Below are 20,638 nucleotides of genomic sequence, written 5' to 3' on the forward strand. Positions count from 1 at the left end.
CCCAGAGGCTGTCCTTCAACAAAGGACTATCTGTTGTCCCTGTGCCCATTCTCAGTGTCGACAGTTCCATGAAACTTTAGGGTCTGTACAAATTTGGAGATCTTTAATCGAAAACCTTCATTAAACAGGAGATCACATTAATCCTGAAAGAGGTCGAAACTGGAGGGCCAGCCTGGCTTCAGGCTGGCCAGAGGTCACTGATCTAAAAGAGGGGCCTAATTCTATATTTAACAAAGCAATGGTTGAAAGCTCCCCCACTCCTGCAGTATGGAGCTGAATCAATAGCGGTACCAGAATCACGCACGACTAGTATATGATCACTTTGCTGACAGATTCATTGCGTTAAAGATGCTGACGGTTAAGCAGAGCCGTCATCGAGCGAGCGAATACAGCACACGGAGATAGGATCACGGCTGCTCGGTGACACTTTCTATCTCTTTCACGGTTCTGGAGGGTCCACACCTGAGCACTGAATGTCTTCGCGCTTCAAGCCGACTAGACATTGATCCTTCTGGAGCTGCCGCAAAGAGAAGAAATGACGGGTGAGTGACACAATCAAGGGAGGGATTGGCCAAGATGATTGGATGTGAATGAAGTGGATTGATAATGAGAAATAACTAATCTTTAAAATTCATTCGTGTGTTGTGGGCTTCCAGGTGGTGGTTTTCCCTTGTATCTACTGCCCTTGTCCTTCCAGATGCTGGCGGTCGTGGGTTTGGAAGATGCTGTCTAAGGAGCCTCGGTGAAATCATGCAGTGTATTTTGTAGATGGTACACACTACTGCTACTGTGTGTCAGTGGTGGAGGGAGTGAATGATTGTGGCTGGTGTGGAGGTTGTGGGTTGGGGCAATCAAAAGGGGCTGCTTTGTCTTGAACGGTGTCAAGCTTCTTGAGTGTTGTGGGAGCTGCACTCACCTAGGTAAATGGGGAGAATTCCCTCACACTCCTGACATGTGCCTTGTACATGGTGTACAGGTTTTTGGGTTGGTCAGGAGGTGTGTTGCTCGCCGCACAATTCCCAGCCTCTGAACGACTCTTGTAGCCACAGTATTTCTTGGCGAGTTCAGTTCAGTTTCTGATCAATGGGCAGTAGAATAAACAGAGTGTAAATTGGAACAGTAATCTGAGGGGGGAGCTCCAGATCAGTGGATGCGGAGTGTGAAAGGAAGGATCCGGTTTATGTCATGTTTGTCCTGAGTGCAGTGCATTCTCTCACCCGATCCATAATGATGTCCCTCGCTCTCTCTTCATTGAGCCCTCGTACTGAAGTGACCTTCACGCGAATCGTCTTGAACTTAGTATCTAACACAACAGTCACAACATCAGCAGGTTAAACATACCCTGAATTTCACATAAGGCACAATTTGTATTTTGAAAAATAACTTCCGTTTAAGATCTGCTTCCTCTAATCCTCTTTATCATCCCCTTTTACCGTTTTCCCTCTCCATATATCTCTTCATCTCACTCCATCTTATCTCAATTCTATGGTTTCCTTATTATCATTCGCTTTACTTACTCTTCAATGTCAGCCCCTTGTTACCTCTTATATCATTTTCATCCCATGTTTACGTCTTTTCAGAGAGAATGAGAAAGGGATAGGGAGGGAGAGGCAGACAGAGAGTGTGTCGTGACTGAGGGGAGTGGGGTAGAGCGAATGAGGGGAGAAAGCTCTAACGAATGGAGGGAGTGGGATATAGTGAGTGAGGTCAATGGGGCGCAGCGACTGAGGGGACTGGGAGTTAGTGACTGGGGTAAAATCAGGTGTGACAGAGCAGAGTAGGGAGACAGAGAAGCCACAAGTGACACAGAGACAGAAAATTGAGTTAGAATCTCAGTAAATGTTTATAAAGCTGCAGGCCGTGTTTCCATCGATTTCACACAAAGCGAATACGCTGCTTTGTTTTATTTTAATTTGTTTTGTGTCTGCATCGCGGGCTAGGTCAGCATTTACAATCCACCCATAACTGACCTTGAGAAGGTGGTGAGCAGGCGCCTTTTTGAAGCGATGCAGTGCGTGTGCTCTCCATTCTCAAGCGGCCTCACGCAACTGAGTGGTTGCCTGGGCCACACCAGAGGACAGTTAGGAGTCAGTCACATTGCTGTGGAACTGGAGTCACATAGCATCCAGAGCTGGGAGGGATGGCAGATTTCCTTCCCTAAAGGGACATTCCGGAAAGACAGGGGTTTGACAGCGATTCGGAATGCTTAGTCAGTGCAAGGAATGGCTTTCTAAAAATATTTCTAATCCAGAGTTAGACAAAGTTTTTGTGTCTCAAGATATCAATGGATATGAGGAGAGGGCAGGAAAGTTCAGGTAAATCCCAAGATCAGCCACGATCGTATTGTTTGGTGGAACAGGCTCGAAGGATAGAATGGTTTACTTCTGCTCCTATGACTTCTGAACTTCTATTCTGGACATCCTCACTTCCTATTTAACCTGATTTCACTGCTTCACCACAGCGAATCATTCTATACCATTACTCACCAAGGGATTCGTCAGAAGTCCTCAGCTGCAGAATCTTCTACATTTCAACTGAGAAATGAATTCGCCGGGTCCAAACTCTCCAAATTCTCAGATAAACCAGCAAAACTAAAACTTCAGCATGGAGCGGGGAACAGGAGTGAAGGAACATGCGACAAACAACTGAACTAAGCGATAAGAGATCACAGAGTGAGAGAAACAAGTGTGAGAGTGAAGATATGTGACTGGAAAATGGAGGAAGAGAGAAAAGGGGCTGGATTAGGCTAATTATACAAAATACCCTCAATCACTAAATTCCAATGTGCTGACTCACTGCGTCCAACTGCCCATATTCACTGCATCCCACTCCCCAAACTGACTACGTTCAACACCCATCAGTCACTACGTCCCGTTCCCCTCACTCACTGCGCACCACTCCCCTCAGTCACTGCATCCCGCTCCCTAAAGGCTGTGCATACAACTCCCTTCAGCCCGTGTCCCACTCGACTCAGTCACTACATACTTCGCCCCGAGTCAACGCATCCAATTACCCTCACTGACTACATACCACTCCCTTCAGTCAATAAATCACACTGCCCCCACTGACTACATGCCACTCCCCTCAGTCACATCATCCCACTCCCATCAGTCAGCACATCCCACAATCTGCAGTATCAGTTTGCAGCGAACACATTTTGTGAAGATTTTCTGCAGAATATCATCTCCAGACTGCTACCTGATATTTCACATCCTTTCTTGCTGGATGATTCAGGGAGAGTAGATTTTCGAGTCGAGTATTCCTCAGATTCCGGAGTTGGTGTTTTTCCTGGATCTGAAATGAAGCAAGGAGAGATGGGAGATTGCAGAGCACTTGTCAGCCCAAGAGACCATGCTACTGGTAGCAAAGTTTAGAAAATGTTTCAATTCATAATTATATAATTTGGAATACACAAATGTTACTCTGCTCTGTCACACCTGATTTTACCCCAGTCACTAACTCCCAGTCCCCTCAGTCGCTGCGCCCCATTGACCTCACTCACTATATCCCACTCCCTCCATTCATTAGAGCTTTCTCCCCTCATTCGCTCTACCCCACTCCCCTCAGTCACGACAACTCTCTCCCCTCAGTCACTAAGTCCTACTCCCCTCATTGACTACTTCCCATTCCCCTCACGGATTGCTTTCCGCTCCCCTCACTCACTCCATCTCACTCCGCTCAGTCATTGCAACCCGCCCCCTCAGTAGTTCCAACCCACAGCCCTTAGTCAGTGCGTCCCACCCCCGGAATCATTACATCACACTCCACTCAGTCACTGCATCCCAGTCATCTCCTTCACTACATTACTAATCCTGTCAGTCATTGCTTCACTAAGTCACTACATCTCACTCCACTAAGTCACTACATCACACTGCCCTTAGTGACTACAACTTTAAACACTAAATACTAGTCCACTCAGTCACCACATTCCATTCTGCTAAGATATTACAACCCACTCCCTCAGTCACTGCAGTCTAGTTTAATGGAATATTACATATCATTTTCCTCTCGCAATCTTTCACATCCCGTTTATAAGAGATTGAATATTGCATTTGATTGAGAACGAGTCCTGCATTCACACTTGCACGTTCTGGCCCCATTAATCGCTCTGATATATATTTTTTCAATGGGGCCATGTGAGTGAGCTCACTCCGGGTCCAAAGAGTCCACTTAGGAACAAGTGTGATATGAAGAAGAAATTAAGTGAACAATCCATTTTGAAACAACCCCACTGTGCAGATACCTGAAGTCTTTGCTGATACAGAGGGAGAAATATCAACGGATTCTGTCGTCGATTGTTCTGTTGGTTCTGGAGTTAGTAAGGCCCCTGGATCTGCTATAACGGAGGAGGGAGATGAGGGAGCGAGGATTTGGGGAAAAAGGAAATTTCACCTGTTTGACATGAAGCTTCAGTAAACGTCACACATCTTAGTACATATATTAAAGTCTAAGCTTGTTTTGCATTTCTGTACTTGTTTGATGAGAGAGGTCAACATGGATTTTGGTTTCAGTTTTAAAAAGTTCTTCATATCTAATGAGTGTTTGCAACTTATTAATTAAGCAAACACAAGTTTATAATAAAATAATGCTGTTGCCCAGCAACAGGGGTCTAGTCAGGCACGTATATCTCACAGTCACACACGGAGTAAGAAAGACAGCAGCTTGTGTGGGAAGCTGTTGGAGGTCTGCTGGCTTTCAAGAATGTTGCCAAATGAAGCCACGGAAAAGTGCCAGATAGCTAGTCCCAAGCGAAATTTGGTGCAAAGTATCTGCCAGAGAGATTAGAGCAAAGGTGACAGATAACCAGTCCCAAACTGAAGAAAATACCATGAAATCTATGGGTGTGGAACAGGAGAAAGTCTCAAGCAGGTCATGTTAATTAAGTTAAGAGTGAGGGGAAGAGTGAAATGCAACATGCTTCAGATATACAGAGTCAAAAGCTGCATAAAGCACGGTTAAAGAGAGAGCAGATTGCAAGTGGCGAGAATGTGATGTAAAATTGGGGAAAATCCTAATTAGGATTCCACCGCTCAGTCGCTGCATCCCAATCCGCTCAGTCACAAAACGCCACTCCCCTCAGTCACTACCTCACACTCCCTCATTCATTACATCCCACTCCGCTCAGTCACAAAACCCCACTCCCCTCAGCCACTAGCTCACACTCCCTCGTTCGTTACATCCCACTCCGCTCAGTCAAAAGATCGCACTCTGCTCAGTCACAACATCCTACTCACATCAGTCACAACACATCACTCACTTCAGTCACAACACTCACTCCCCTCACACACTACATCCTTTGCCCCTCAGTCGCTCAATTACATTCCCCTCACTGACTCCATCCCAATCTGATTAGTCGCTATATCCCATTGCCAGGTCACTCGCTCCCATTCCAGTCACTCAGCCAATCCCAATCCCCTCACTTACTGCATCCCAGCTCCCTCAGTAATTAAATCCCACTCCCCTCACTCATTGTGTCCCACTCCGCTCAGTCACTACGTCCCTTTCCACTCAGTCACATTGGATCAAACCAATCCCCTCAGTCACTGGATCGACCTGCGTTCAGTCATTACATCTCACTCCGCTCAGTCACAAAATCCCATTCCCCTCTGTCACCATACCCCACTCTGCTGAGAGGATGCACCCCACTCCCACAATCACCACATCCTACTTTAATGAAAAATTGCATACCATTGCCCACTGAGACTACATCAAGTTCCCTCTATTAGATATAGAATAAACCCTTAGATTGCATCCTCCTGGAGCCAAACAAGTGAAGGATCAGTTTAGAATCAACCCCACGTTGCAGATACCTGTACTTGAAGTCTTCGCTGAAATAGAGGCTGAAATATCAACGAATTCACTTGTCGATTGTTCCTCGGGTTCCAGAGGTGGGGAAGTCCCGGCATCTGCAATAAAGGAGGAGGGCGATGAGGGAAGGAGGACTGTGGACACCTGGAAATTTCAACCATTTAACATGAAGCTTCAGTGACCGTCACCCATTTTATGACATAAAGATAGTTTAAGTAGCTTAGAGTGGTATTTGTAGGTGTTAGGAGTGGATGTCAGTTTTAAAGTTTAAGTTTCATTTGTATTTCTGATTTTGAGTGTTAGGAAATGTCAAGTTGAGTTTCAGTTTCACTTTAAAATGGTGCTCTCATTCCTATTGAAAGTATATGACTTAATAAGCTAAGCAAACGCAAGAGCAGATAAAAACCGTGCTATTGCCCAGCAACAGTGGCCCAGAGACGCAGGTCACTCCCCCAGACACAAACAGAAGAAAAACTGCACCAGGTTGTTTGTGAGCCACTTGCCAAGCAGAAGTCACATAAAAGGGGAAGATAGTTAGTCCCAAGCTAAAATTGGATGAAAGTATCTACCAGAGGGACTGGTGCAAAGGGGACAGATAAACAATCCAATTCTAAAGTGAAGGCCGCAACATCCAGGGCAGTGGAACAGAAGGAATGTCCAAGCAGGCCTTGTGGGCGAAGGAAGGGCAGGAACCTGGAATGGGTCCTGTTAATGAAGTTAAGGGGGAGGGGCAGAGCGAATGTATCAAATCTTCAGATTTAAAGAGACAAAAACTGCATAAATCAGACTTAAAGCCGAAAGGGCTTGTAAGAGGCAAGAATGACTGAAAAGATGGCTGAATGTCTGTATCTCTTTGCTAGGACATGTGAAGGTACTGCACTGTTATAGCTCATTCGGTGAGAGAGAGCACATGGAAGACAGCTTGGATGCATGTGGCGGCTCAGGGAAGAATAGCATCAGAAAGAGAGCTTGAAACCCGCAGCTGAAGAATTGTGGAAGGTGAACGAGAGAAAGCGCCAGTTTGGGAGAAGATTCCAAGCTGAGGTCTTGGATAGTGGAGAATGGGATTCTTCACATGAAAGACAGAGTGTGGTTAGCAGGGCAAGCCCTGGTGTGAAAGGTGCCTGGGAGAAGTTGATGAGAGATCCATAGCATCTGGTTGAGGTGGCATCTGTCACTTGATGCCAGGGTATAGTTTACATGATCACAGGGTGTCATAGTTTACATGGCCTGTGAACATACTGTGAAAATTAGAGTATGGGATAGCTTTGTATCTTGCGGTATCCTTACAAATCTATATATGTAAAAATATATATATATATATATGTATATATATTTATTTATATATCATATGTGTGTATATGTATATTATATATATACATATATATTATATATATATTACATATATATATATATATATTAATAAACATGTTATTATTGCGCTAAAAGTTCATCAGTTCACCCCTGTGACTCTGCTCAAAATCACACAGACTTCAGTCACGGCATCCCACACCCTCAGCAAGATATAGGATAAATCTCTGTGTCTGAGTCATTGTTGACTCACAATGAGTGAAGGATCAGCTTAGAAAGAACGCCACAGAGCAGATACCTAAGTCTAGAGACAAAGGTGAGATAGAGGATAGTCTCTCACTGGATTCTCTGGTAGATTGTTCCTAAGGTTCCTTAGTTGTCAATGTCCCTCGATATGGAATAAAGGGTGAGAGAAAAGGGGCAATATGGTGATCCCCTTAAACAGCTCAACCTTATTTGCCAGAACTGTCTAGAGAACGTCAGGCAGCTGTGTTTATAACCTATCTGATGAATCTTCCGTCTGTCAACACAGACTGCGAACTAGGTAGAGGCTATAAATTCAATCAACACATTCGACTTCCCAAACTGACTCATTGCGAATCTTCACAGAGTCAGCATCCTACTCCCCTCAGCCACTACATCCCACTCCCCTCAGTCAATACATCCCACTCTCCTCAGTCACTGCATTCCACTCCATTCATTTACTACATCCCGCTCTCCTCAATCACAGCATCTCAGTCGCCTCAGTCACTTCATCCCACTACCCTCAGTCACGACATTCCAGTCACTTCAGTCACTACATCCCAGTCCCCTCAGTCACTACATCCATGTTACCTCAGTAACTACGTTTGAATACATTCAGACCGTGAATGGAGTCTCCATCAGCCACTACAACTCATAAATTCTAGTTGCTACGGAAATAGGACATTTGCAGGTTGACAAGTAAAGTTGCTGATAATGGGAGAGAGAGACATAGAGAAATGTAGAAAGGTAACGATATAGAGAAAATGACAGATTGATAGATGCAGAGAGAGACAGAGTCAGAGATAAAAAAAAACACTGGGTGGTCAAAGGGAGAGACCGAGCGTTTCAGATGAAGATAAAGTATGAAATAGTCAATTACAATAAGTATATTTTTTTTAAAAAAATGACTTTATACTCATGAGTGATAATAGAACAGATGAATTGGGCTGGATGAAGGAGGATGCAGAATGGTCGTGTGCAGAATGACCCCCAGAGTGGACCAATTGGTCAGAGTGGCCTATTCCTGTGGTGTAAATCCCACACCCTCAGTTCCAGCACACAGTGTCAGAATCTAACTCTCCTGTTATAACGTGCTGACCCTGTACCGATCGTTAGTAAGGAACGCATAGAGTGCATATATAATTTCCACAGATACTTACAGATCGATCATAAGACCGGACTGTACTCCCCTCTCCTGAAGGGATAATTCAGAGGAAGACTGGAGATGGGGAATGACAATTTTTCATCGGAGAATTCTTGCATTATTGAGAATAAGTGCCTCTCGGGGAGTGCACTTTGGGTAAAGAATGTTATTGATTTAATCCCACAAGACAGATACCTGCAGTGAAAGGCCCAGTACGTTTAGAAGGTGATTTCTCAGTGGATGTTTCAGTTGTTGAATCTTCGGGTTTCTGAATTGTGGAAGACCCTGGATATGTAGTAAATGAATATAAACAGACGTCAGCGCAGGAGTGAGAGAGAACCTGAACAGTAGATTTTACTGTCCAGTAAAACACAGATGCCAAGCTAAGTCTGAAACATTCGGCTCGGCGACAGCAGCAGACTGCCCAGATTCATAAATATAACCAGCCACAGTCACAGGATTGCAGCCCATCAATTTCTACATACCATTCCCCACGCTCAATAATACCACTCCCCTCAGACAATACAACAAACTGGCCTCAGTCAATGCACGCCATCCCGTCATCCACTGCATCTCAATACACTCAGTAAAAATATCCCAATTTCCTCAGTCTCAACTTCCCACTCCCCTCAAAAATTCAATCCCACTTCCCCACAAAACAACATTTCGAAGAGCATATGTGTGAAGATATTCTGGAGGATATTCCCTCCAGACTGACACCTGTCATTTCAGATCCTGTTTGGCTAGATGATGCAGGGACAGTGGATTCTCGAATCGACAGTTCCTCAGATTTTGGAGTTGCTGTTGTCCCTGGATCTGCAATGAAGTAAGGAGATATGGGAGATTGCAGACTGCACATCAGCTCAAGACAGCATTTACTTGTTAATAATGTTTGGAACATGATTCCACTCATTACTTATACTCTGTCACCCCCAGCTATAGCCCAATTACTAAAACCAACTCCCCTCAGTCACTGCATCCCACTCCCCGCAGCCAATGCATCCCACTCCCCAAAGTAAATTCTTCCCGCTCCCCGCAGTCATTGCATCCTGCTCCCCTCAGGCACTGCATCTAAATATCCTCAATCAAGACATCACACTCCCCTGACTCACTACATCCCACTCCCCTCAGTCACTACATCCCTCTTCCCTCAGTCACTACATCCCACGTGCACCAGCAACTGCGTCCCACTCCCTCACTCACTACCTCCTATGCCCCTCAGTCACTACATCCCACTTCGCTCAAGCATTGCATCCCACTACCCTCAGTCCCTACATCCCACACCACTCCATCAGTAATCTCACTCCCATAAGTCACTAAGTCGCACTCCCCTCAGTCACTGCATCCCACTACCACACATGCACCTCGATGATAACATCCCACTCCCCTCGGTCATGAAAATCCACTTCCCTCGGTCAGGAGATCCAACTCCCATCAGTTACTAGGACCCCCTCCCCTCAGTCAGGACATTCCATTCCCCTCAGGCATGACATCCCACTCTTCTCATTCACTAGATCCCATAACTCTCAGTCATTACTTTATTATCCCATCATTCACTGCTTCCCCATTCCCTCCGTCATTGCATCACACTCCCCACAGTCACGGAATGCCACATAATTCAGTCACTGCACCCCTCTCCCCCGAGTCATGGTATTCAACTCCCCACGGTCAATGCATCAGACACCCTTCAACCATTCCATCCCGCTCCTCTCAGGCACTACATTCCAGTTCCGTCAGTGTGAAATTTCAGAGATCAAAAGTGTGAAGATTTTCTGTAGAATATTGCCTCCAGACTGATATCTGTTAGTTCAGAAGCTGTTGGGCTGGATGATGCAGTAAAAGTATATTCACGAGTGGATTGTTCCTCAGATTTCAGAGTTGGTGTTGTCCCTTGTTCTGCAATGAGATAAGGAGACATGGGAGATTGCAGAGTGCAGATCACCTCAAGAGGTGATGTACTTGGTAGTAATGTTTAGAAAGTGATACAAATTTTTTGATCCTCTGTCTGAATCACGCCAATGTCAATCTCATGCATGGCTATACCCCAGTGACTGAAACCAATTCTCCTCAGGCACTGCACCCCGCTCCCTGCAGCCACTGCATTCCATTCCCTAACCGCCACTGCATCCCACTGCTGTCAATATAAACAGAGGTCAGCGCGTGAGTGACAGAAAAGTTAAACAGTTCATACAAATGTTCAATAAATCACAGATGCCAATCTAAGTGTGAACCAGTCGGTTCGGCGACAGCACCACACTGCCCCGACTCATTATTGCGACCACCTACGGTCACAGAATTCCAACACGTCAGTCTCTACATCTATCCCCGCGTTCAATAACCCTACTCTCCTCAGACAATACAGCACACTGGCCTCAGTCAATGCAGCCCAATTATCTCATCCACTGAAAGTCATTCCCCGAAGTAAAAACATGCCAATCCACTCAGTCACTGCATACCGCTTCCCGCAGTCACTGCATCCCACTCCCCTCGGTCATGCATCCTACCCCCCTCAATCGCTGCATCATACTCTCCGCAGTCCCGGCAACTTATTTCCCTCAGTCGCTACATTCCACTCCACTCAGTCGCAGCATCAAACTCCAATCAGTCACTGCATCCCACACCCCTCAGTCATTGCATCCCACTCCCCTAAGAAACTGCAACCCACTCCCCTCAGTCAGTACATCGCGCTTCCCTCAGCCACTGCATCTCACTCTCCTCAGTCACTTTATCCCACTCTACTCAGTCACTGCATCCCACTCGCCACAATCAATGCATCCCACACCCCTCACTCACTGCATCCCACTCCCCACACTCACTGCATCCCACTCCCCTCACTCACTACATCACACTCCCCTCACTCCCTGCATCACACTCCCCTCACTCACTGCATCACACTCCCCTCAGTCCCTGCATCTTACTTCCTTCAGTCGCTGCATTCCACTCCACTGAGTCCCAGCATGCAAATCCACTCAGGCACTGAATCCCACACCCATCGGCCATTGCATCCCACTCCCCGAAGTCATTGCATCCCACTCCCCTCAATCAGTGCATCCCGCTCCCTCAGCTGCTGCATTACAATCCACTCAGTCCCAGCATCCAACTCCACTAAGTCACTGCATCCCACACCCCTCAGTCATTGCATCCCACACCCCTCAGTCAATACATCCCCGCCCCTTAGTAACTTCATGAAACTCCCCTCAGTCAGTGCCTCGTACACTACTCAGTCACTGCTTCCCACTCCCCTCAGTCACTGCCTCCTTCTGACCACAGCCACTGCATCACACTCTCCTCAGTCATGGCATCATACTCCCCGAAGTCACTGCATACCACTCCCCTCAGTCACTGCCTCACACTCCACTCTGTAACTGTATCACACTCCCCTCAACCAGTACAACCCACTGCCCTCCGTCACTGCATCCCACTACTCTCAATATAAACAGAGGTCAGCACGGAAGTGACAGAGAATTAAGCAATTCATACTAATGTTCAATAAATCACAGATGCCAATCTAAGTGTGAACCAGTCGGCTCGGCAACAGCACCACACTGCCCCGATTCATAAATGCGACCACCTAAAGTCTCAGAATTCCAGCACGTCAGTCTCCACATCTCTCCCCGCGTTCAATAATCCTACTCTCCTCAGACAATACAGCACAATGGCCTCAGTCAATGCAGCCCAATGAACTATCCACTGAAAGTCATTTCCCTCAGTAAAAACTTCCCAATCAACTCAGTCACTGCATACCGCTGCCTGCAATCACTGCATCCCACTCCCCTCAGTCATGCATTCTTCCCCCCTCAATCGTTGCATCCCACTCTACGCAGTTCCTGCATTCTAACTCCCTCAGTCGCTACATTTCACTCCATTCAGTCCCAGCATCCAACTTCACTCAATCACTGCATCCCACACACCTTAGTAATTTCATCCCACTCCCCTAAGTCACTGCATCACACTCCCCTCAGTCACTGCATCACACTCCCCTAAGTCACTACATCCCACTCCCCTCAGTCAATAGATCCCACTCCCCTTGGTAACTTCTTTCCACACCCCTCAGTCAATGCCTCCTATGCCCCTCAGTCACTGCATCACACTACCCTCAGTCACAACCTCGTAGCCTCCATAGCTACAGCATCACATGCCCCTCAGTCACTGGATCGCACTCCCCTCCGCCACGACATCATACTCCCCTCAGTCACTGTATCACATTCACCTCAACCAGTACATCCCAATCCGCTCCAACACTAAATCCCAATTCCTTCTGTAACAACGCCCCTACTCCCCTCAGTCACCATATCCCACTTCCTTCAGTCACTGCATACCACTTCGTTCAGGATGAGATTTCGGAGATCAAATGTGTAAATATTTTCTTTAGATTATTCGCTGCAGATTGGTACCTTCTAGTTCAGATGTGGTTGGGCTCGTTGATGCAGTTACACTGGATTTTCCGGTCGTCTGCGCCTCAGATTCTGGAGTTGTTCTTGTCCCTGGACATGCAATGAAGGAAGGAGGGTTTACAGATTGCAGAATGCAGATCACCTCAAGATATCATTTACTTGGTTGGAAAGTTTAGAAAATTATTCACTTCATTATTTAAACAGACTGAAACCGATGTCACTCTGTCACTCCTGGCTATAACCCAGTAACTGAAACACATTCCCCTCATTCACTGAAAAACACTCCCCTCAGCCACTGTATCTCACTCCTCTCCGTCACTGCATCCCAAGCTCCTCCGTCAATGCATCATAATCCCTTCAGTCACTTCATCCCACTCCCCTCAATCTCTACATCCCACTCTGCTCCGTCACTTCATCACAATTCCTTCACTCACTGCATCGCTATCCCTTCAATCACTGCATCCCACTCCCATCAGAAAATTAACAGATATCAGCGCATGAGTGACCGTAAACCTGAAGAGTGCATATTAGTGTTCAGTAAAACACAGATGCCAATCTAAGGATGAACCAATCGTCTCGAAGACAGCACGACACTACACCCATTCATAAATATGACCACTGAGAGTAACAGAATTCCATCACCCTACTCTGTACATCCCACTCCCTGCGTTCAATAATCCCACTCCTCTCAGAAAATATAACACACTGGCCGCAGCCTAAGCACCACAATCCACTCCACTAAGTAAAAACATTTCAATCCCCTAATTCACTGCATCTCACACCTCTCATTTGCATCACACTCCCCTAAACAACTCCATCACACTCCATCAGCCACTGCATCAAGGTCCCCCCATTCACGGTATCCCATTCTATCAGTCACTGCATCCCACTCCTATCATTCACTGCATCCAGGTCCCCTCATTCACGGCGTCCCACTCGCCTCAGTCACTACATCCAGCTCCCCACAGTCACTGCATCCGACATCCCTCAGTCACTGTATCCCACTCCCCTTATTCACTGCATCTCACTCTCCACGGTCACTGCATCAGACACACTTCAGTCACTGCATCCCGCTCCCCTCACTCAGTACATTCCAGTTCGTTCAGTGTGAGATTTCAGAGGTCAAACGTGTGAGGATTTTGTGTAGACATTTCCCTCCAGACTGATACCTGTTATTGCAGATCCCGTTGGGCTCGATGATGCAGTGACATTGTATTCAGGAGTCGACTGTTCCTCAGGTTTCAGAGTTGGTGTTGTCCCTGGATCTGCAATGATTTAATGTGACATGGGAGATTGCAGACTGCAGCTCACCTCAAGAGAGCATGTACTTGTTAATTATGTTAAGAACATCATTCAATTCATTAGATATTTCCTGTCACTCCTCGCTATACCCAAATTAGTAAAACACAATCCCCTCAGGCATTGCATCCCTCTCCCTGCAGCCAATGCAGCCAACTCCCCTCAGTAACTGCATTCCTCTCCCCGCAAAACATTACATCCTGTTCCACTCAGGCACTGCGTCTCAATCCCCTCAATCACGACATCCCACTCCCCTGAATGACGACATCCCACTCTCATTACTCAGTACATCCCACCCGCCTCAGGCACTACATCCCCCTCAGCCTGAGGAGAAATGTGCATGGCCGCACCACCTGGAGACCTTCCAGTGCAGGCCTGCGCTGTTAGAGCTACTGAAGAGACGTCCCCTTTTTGCAGAACTCGCTGGCGTGTGGCAGACACGTTTTTATGCCCCATCCACTTTAAGGAGCCTGGGTGAAGGTTAGTGAGTAAGGTGTGATGTGCGGTAGATGGTGGATGTGTAAATGGGGTGGGTTTGGATTGTAAGAGGGCTCGGCTGAGTGTGGAGGTTCTGGGGGGAATGGGGCTTTGATGGGCGTGGGTGACTGGGGTCCTTTGAGAGGCGAAGTGGTCAGTGGCTCTCCAGACAAGTTGTTGGGGTTGGAGCTGGGGGTAGCCTGAAGATGGGGGTGATTGTCATGCGGCTGGTGGGGGTGTAGTCAGGAAATAGGGAGGTTAGCCGTGAGATTTGGGAGGACACGGTGAGAGGGTGTAGCCACGGTGGGAAGGTAATTGTGGGTTACTCGATGGTGTGTGTGGGGGTAGTCAGTTGTAGGGAATGGGGACCTTAATCAGGAGTTTCGTTGTTGGTCAGGCTTGGAAGGTAGTCAGAGCCTGCGGAGATGGTCGGGGGAGCGCTGTTGGGGTTTGGGGAGGTGATCCAGAGGTCAGTAGTTTATCACAGTGCATCCGGGGTCAGGGTGGAAGAGGAGGCGTCCAGCGCGGGGGTCAGTGCTACGAGAAAAGAGCAGCTTTTCTGGGTAATTATTCAACTACGAGAGTCAAAACGATCCAAACTCCTCAACTTAAATCGGATAATCAGATTGTTCCTGGTGCTGGCTAATTGTCCAGCGTAATTTCAAACTTCCTGTGCAATTTCCGTGCAGCCTTCACCTGGGGACTTCCAGGGGCTTCCCCAGTGAATTTTTTTGGGGTATCTCCCGGGAGCGAGGCCGCCCGCCTGCCGAAGATGGAATATTCTATTGGATTTTACCAGAGAGTTTTGCGTAGAGTCCCAGCAACGGGTAGCAGCCGATCATAACTTTAATCCTCACGGGCATGAGTGTGCTTCGGAAATTCCACTGGGTCCCCGCACATTTCCCCATTTGCACCCAAAGTTACACGGTTCTGAGACCAGAAAATTCGGGCCCTTATTTTGGTGCCGAAATTCTTGATGGTCATGCACCCCCAAGAACATGGTCCACAGTTCACTACCACAGCCGCAACACCGCTTCTCAATAATATTCCTACGAGGCCCTCAACCATCAAATTACTCTCTACTTCTCCAATTCCAGATCCCCAACATTGACAAGCGTGTGTTCAGCTGCCTGGGATTTAAGCATTGTTAATCCCTCCATAAACCAATCTCCCTCTTCCCTCCTCTCTACCCCTGTCGCACTCACTAAAACCTATGACTTTATCAAGCGGTGGGCTGTTTATTGACCGTGATGGAAACAGAGTCTGATTCGGTTCCCTATAGTTCTGCTAAAAAGTTTAATTTATTTTTCCGGTCATTATTCCTTGTGGTTCTTGCAGCAATGAGGAGCAGGCGGAACATTGTTATTTCAGTGAGTGATCTGGCACATCCAGAGCCACCCTCCTGGGTCATTTATAAACAGCAATGTACCTGTGCAATAAGCAGCATCACATCCTGGCACCGGCTTCAGCTCGTAAACGAAGTAACTGCTGCAGTTTTTAATCTTTATCTCTCGGGTCCAGAAGCAGCGATTTTCACCCGAGGTAAAACAAACTGTCCTGGTTACTTCCCCCTGTCCCACGGTGGGATGTGAACCTGAAATTACGTTTATAGATATTGAAGGATGGAACCAATGTGAACAGTGCTGGACAGTGAATGTAAATCTGATATTATAAGGTCTGAACACACCATTTAACCAGCCTGAAGAGGTTGTGGAACAGCTGCCGAATGGGATGAGTGTGTCCGGAATCTTCAATCCACCAGAACTGAAACATCAATCAGAGAATCATAGGATTAAGGGATGCACAGCTCAGAATGAGGCCACTAGTTCCACCATGTCCCAACTAAGCTCTTTGAAAGATCTGTCCCATTAATCCAAGTCCCCTTCTGTTCCACCTCATTGAACTGAAAATCTCCCATTCCAGGAATGACACAGACTGGGAGCGAGCTACAGACCTGCTGAATGGGAAGCGAGCTGCACATGCGCAGTGTAACTAATTAGGGGCCCATATGTAGCGAGAACTAAGAGTGACAGGGAGAGTTACCCGAGGGAGTGGGGACAGGGAGACGTCACCGAGTGAGCGGGGACAGGCAGAGGTCCCCGAGGGAGAGGGATCGGGGAGATGTACCAGAGGGAGTGGGGACGGGGAGAAGTCGCCGAGAGCGTGGGGCCGTGGAGTGTTCCCAGAGGGAGCGGGGACGTGGAGTGGTTACCGGGGGTAAGGGGCTGGGGAGAGTTCCCTGTAGGGGATTTGGAGGGGGAGAGGTCCCCGATGGAGAGGGAACAGGGAGAGGTAAACGAGGGAGAGGTGACATGAGTTTTCCCAGAGGGAGAGGGCAGAGGGATGGACACCGAGGGAAGGGAAAAAGGTGTGGTCACTGAAGGAGAAGGGGCGGGGAGAGGTCCTCGAATGAGAGGGAAAAAGCAATGGGGACAGGGAGATACTCCCGGTGGAGAAGGGATGGGGAGCGGTCCCCGAGGGATATGCAGCAGGGAGAGGTCACCAACTGAGAGGAAACAGTGAGAGGTTCCGGTGGGAGTTCGGGCGGGGAGAGTTCCCAGAGTGAGCGGGGATGGGGAGAGGTCCCCAAGAGAGTGGGGAAGGGTAAAGGTACCGGATGGGGATTGGGGACGTAGAGGTGCCCGTTGATGAGGGAACATAGGGAGGTTAGTTTGAGAGAAGGGATGGGTTGCGGTCCTTGATCGAGAGGGAAAAGGCAGTAGGGCAGGCAGGTGTTCCCGATGGATAGGGAATAGAGAGTTCCCCGAGGGGTAGGGAATATGGAGAGGTCCCCAAGCGAGATGGAACAGGGCGAAGTCCCCGAGAGTGAGGGCGTGGGTGAGAGGTGCCCGAGGGAAAGTTAACAGGGAGAGTACCCAGAGGAATAGGGCAGAGGGAGAGTTTCCCGAAGGAGAGGGGACAGAGAGATGTACTCGCAGCAGAGGGATCAGGGAGAGGTGACTGAGGGAGAGAGAAAGCAGAGAGGTCCCCTTGTGAGAGGGGACAGGGTTATTTCCCCGTGGAAGAGGGGACGAGAAAACGTCCCCAAGGGAGATGGGGTGGGGAGAGGTGCCCGAGGGCGTGGAAACAGGGTGAGTTCCCAGAGGTAGTGGGTATAGGGAGTGGTCGCCGTGGGAGAGCGGATGGGGAGAGTTTCACGTCGGAGATGGGACGGGGAGAGGTCCTCGATGGAGGGGTGAGGGGGGCTGTTCACCAAGAGAGAGGCGATGGATACAGTTCCTCGCGGGATAGAGGATGGGTAGAGGTCCCGAGGGACAGGGGAAAAGGAGAGGACCCCATGGGCGTGGGGGCGGGAAGAGGTCCACGAAGGAGAGGTTGCGGGGTCAGGTCCCCGAGGTACAGGGGATGGGGAGATGTCTTTCATGTAGAGAGGTCCCCGAGGGAGAGTGGTCGGTGAGAGGTCCTCTAAGGAGTAGGGATGGGAACAGGTCCACGAAGGAGATTGTGCGGGATCTGTGGTCCGAGGTAAATGGGACGGGGAGATTTCATCGATGTAGAGAACTGCCCGAGAGAGAGGCCTCCCGACGGCGAACGGCCACGGTTCCCTGGCCGAAGTCGAGGGGCCGCGTGGGGTGAGGGAGTGTTCCCAATCAGGGAGCGGGCAGGGAGACGGGACACCGAGAGGATCCTAGATCATAACGAGGTTCAAATTCACATTGTACTTGTTTTTTATATCAATGACTTTCAATCTCTATCTCCTGGTTCCCGATAATTTTTGCAATGTTAGCAATCTCCCCTTTTCTACTCTATTCACTCCATTCATGTATTTGAACACATCTGCTAAACCTCTCCGTTCCCATTCTCTGCCCGAGCGAGAACAATCCGTGTTTCTCCCCCTGTAGCTGGAGATCCCCCACCCCATCCCATATCCCATCCACAGCACCCCCCTCCCCCAAATCCTCCCCCTCATCCATCCAAATCCTGGAGCCATTCCGGTGAACCCCCTCTATTCCCTGTTCAACGCCTTGACTCCATCATGAAAGTGTGGTGTCAGTAATCGATACATTACTTGAGATGAAGCCTTGTCCCAGGTTTTTAAAAAAATACTTTGAGATGTGGGAACCGTTGACCAGCATTATTGCCGATCCCTAATTGCTCTTAAGAAGGTGGTGTTGAGCCGCATGCTTGAACCGCTGCATCCCATGTGATGTAGGTACACCCACAGTGCTGTTAGGGTGTGAGTTATAGGGCATTGACCGAGCGACTGTGAAGGAACGGCCGATATATTTCCAAGTCAGAATGTTGAGTGAGTTGGACGGAAACGTCTAGATGACGGTTTTCCCATGTGTCTGCTGCCCTTGTCCTTCAAGGTGTTTGGGGCCGTGCGTTTGGATGGTGCTGTCTAAGGTGCCTTGGTAAGATTCCGCAGTGCATCTTGTAGATGGTCACACTGCTGCCGCTGCCGGTCGATGGTGGAAAGAGTGAACGTTTACGGTGCTGGATGAGGTGCCAATCAAGCGGGGCTGCTTTGTCCTGCATGGACTTGATCTTCTTGAGTTGTTGGAGATGCACTTATCCAGGCAAGTGGAGAACATTCCATCACACTCCTGATTTGTGCTTTGTGGATGTGGAACAATGCCTTGTGGACTGGCATTGTGGAGTATGGAGGGTGCTCAGTGGGGACTTAATCAGTTAGCTTATAGTGGGGGATTGAACGATGGTAAAGCCTTTGGGTGTCAAGGGCAGAAGGATAGATTCTGTCTTATTGGTGATGGTAATTGCCTGGCGATTGTATGGCGCTACTCTCCACTTATGGTGTGGTTGTGGCACAGTGCTATTATCAGTAAACGAGTGACCCAGTGAGCCAGGCTCATGTCCTCGGGACAAAGGCTCAAGTCCAATCACTGCAGCTATTAAATTAAATGCAAATAATTCATCTGGAATATAAAGCTAGTCACAGTAACTGTGCGACCGTGAAGCCAACGAGCATTGCCGGAACAATTCATCTGGTTCATCTTTCGGAAGGAAATCTGCCGTGCTTACCTGAGCTGGCCTGCATGTGACTCCTGACCTACAGCGATGTGCTCGAGTCGGAAATGACCGAGCAATCCGCTCAGTTGTATCAAACCGCTATCTACAAAAGGCAAATTCATTTGCTTTTGTTCTCTATTTCCCAGTGATATTGTAGATGATCTGTGCCTCTCTCCACTTGTTGCTTCTGCACTCACTTTCATATGTTTCCCTAGTTTATCAGAATGTATACCTGCACATTACCTTTTAAATTGGTACCATCCTTCCTGAAGTTTGTCATCACACATCCACTGGCCAGTGCACTCAGTCCATTTACAATCGATGCTCCTCCAGGTCTGGTCCAGGACGGTGTGATTTGCACATGGGTCAGTGAGTGCCGAATCTGCGACTGAGGGACAAAATATGATTCACGTTATTATAAAACATAGTTGAAGTTACACAGCGAATTAATTGTAAACCCCAAAGCAGCAATAGCCCCATTTTTACTCACCCCCTGCTTGAAAATTTCGCAAATTCAGCTTGGAATCATTCCTACTTCTCTGAACCAGGTGTCCATCTGTCTCACAGCTCAACTTCCCCATCTCACACACTGCTCAGAGACAGTATTCTCTATTCTAGATTAACCATTCATACTCATTTAACAGAAAATAACAATAGCCTCAGCATCAACTCAACCGAAAAGAAACTCGGCGAATATTCACTGAAAGATATCATTGATTATCACATTCCCCAGGTGAACACTGAGTGCAGTCGGTGAGGGACACCCGATGGTCAGTGAGGAATACCCTGAGCTATCTCAGCCCTCAAGAGAAATTAGATTCTGAATCAGATTCTGTTATGTCTGTTTCATCTCTAAAATATACAGTAAACCTGGAATAAACTAATACTGAATTGATAAATAGATTGGGTGCTTGCTGTAAACCGTATTTTCGTAATGCATTAGACGAACTAAATAATATATTTACGATTT

The 20,638-nt window shown here is 47.8% G+C and overlaps 1 protein-coding gene across 1 annotated transcript; it reads right to left on the minus strand.

Moving 5' to 3' along the window:
- Nucleotides 1–371: 371 nt before the first annotated feature.
- Nucleotides 372–20,249, minus strand: LOC144672843 (uncharacterized). The gene is made up of 9 exons (XM_078534819.1): nt 20,159–20,249; nt 19,912–20,056; nt 16,364–16,440; nt 16,106–16,270; nt 14,070–14,165; nt 5,811–5,906; nt 3,199–3,294; nt 1,218–1,303; nt 372–517 (listed from the first exon to the last, which is right to left on the minus strand). The coding sequence occupies exons 1-9, from the start codon at nt 20,247–20,249 to the stop codon at nt 440–442; spliced, it is 930 nt and encodes a 309-aa protein (XP_078390945.1). The 3' UTR covers nt 372–439.
- Between the last annotated feature and the right edge of the window lie 389 nt (nt 20,250–20,638).

This window comes from Cetorhinus maximus, unplaced genomic scaffold (genome assembly GCF_964194155.1).
Source record: "Cetorhinus maximus unplaced genomic scaffold, sCetMax3.hap1.1 HAP1_SCAFFOLD_104, whole genome shotgun sequence".
Taxonomy (NCBI): domain Eukaryota; kingdom Metazoa; phylum Chordata; class Chondrichthyes; order Lamniformes; family Cetorhinidae; genus Cetorhinus; species Cetorhinus maximus.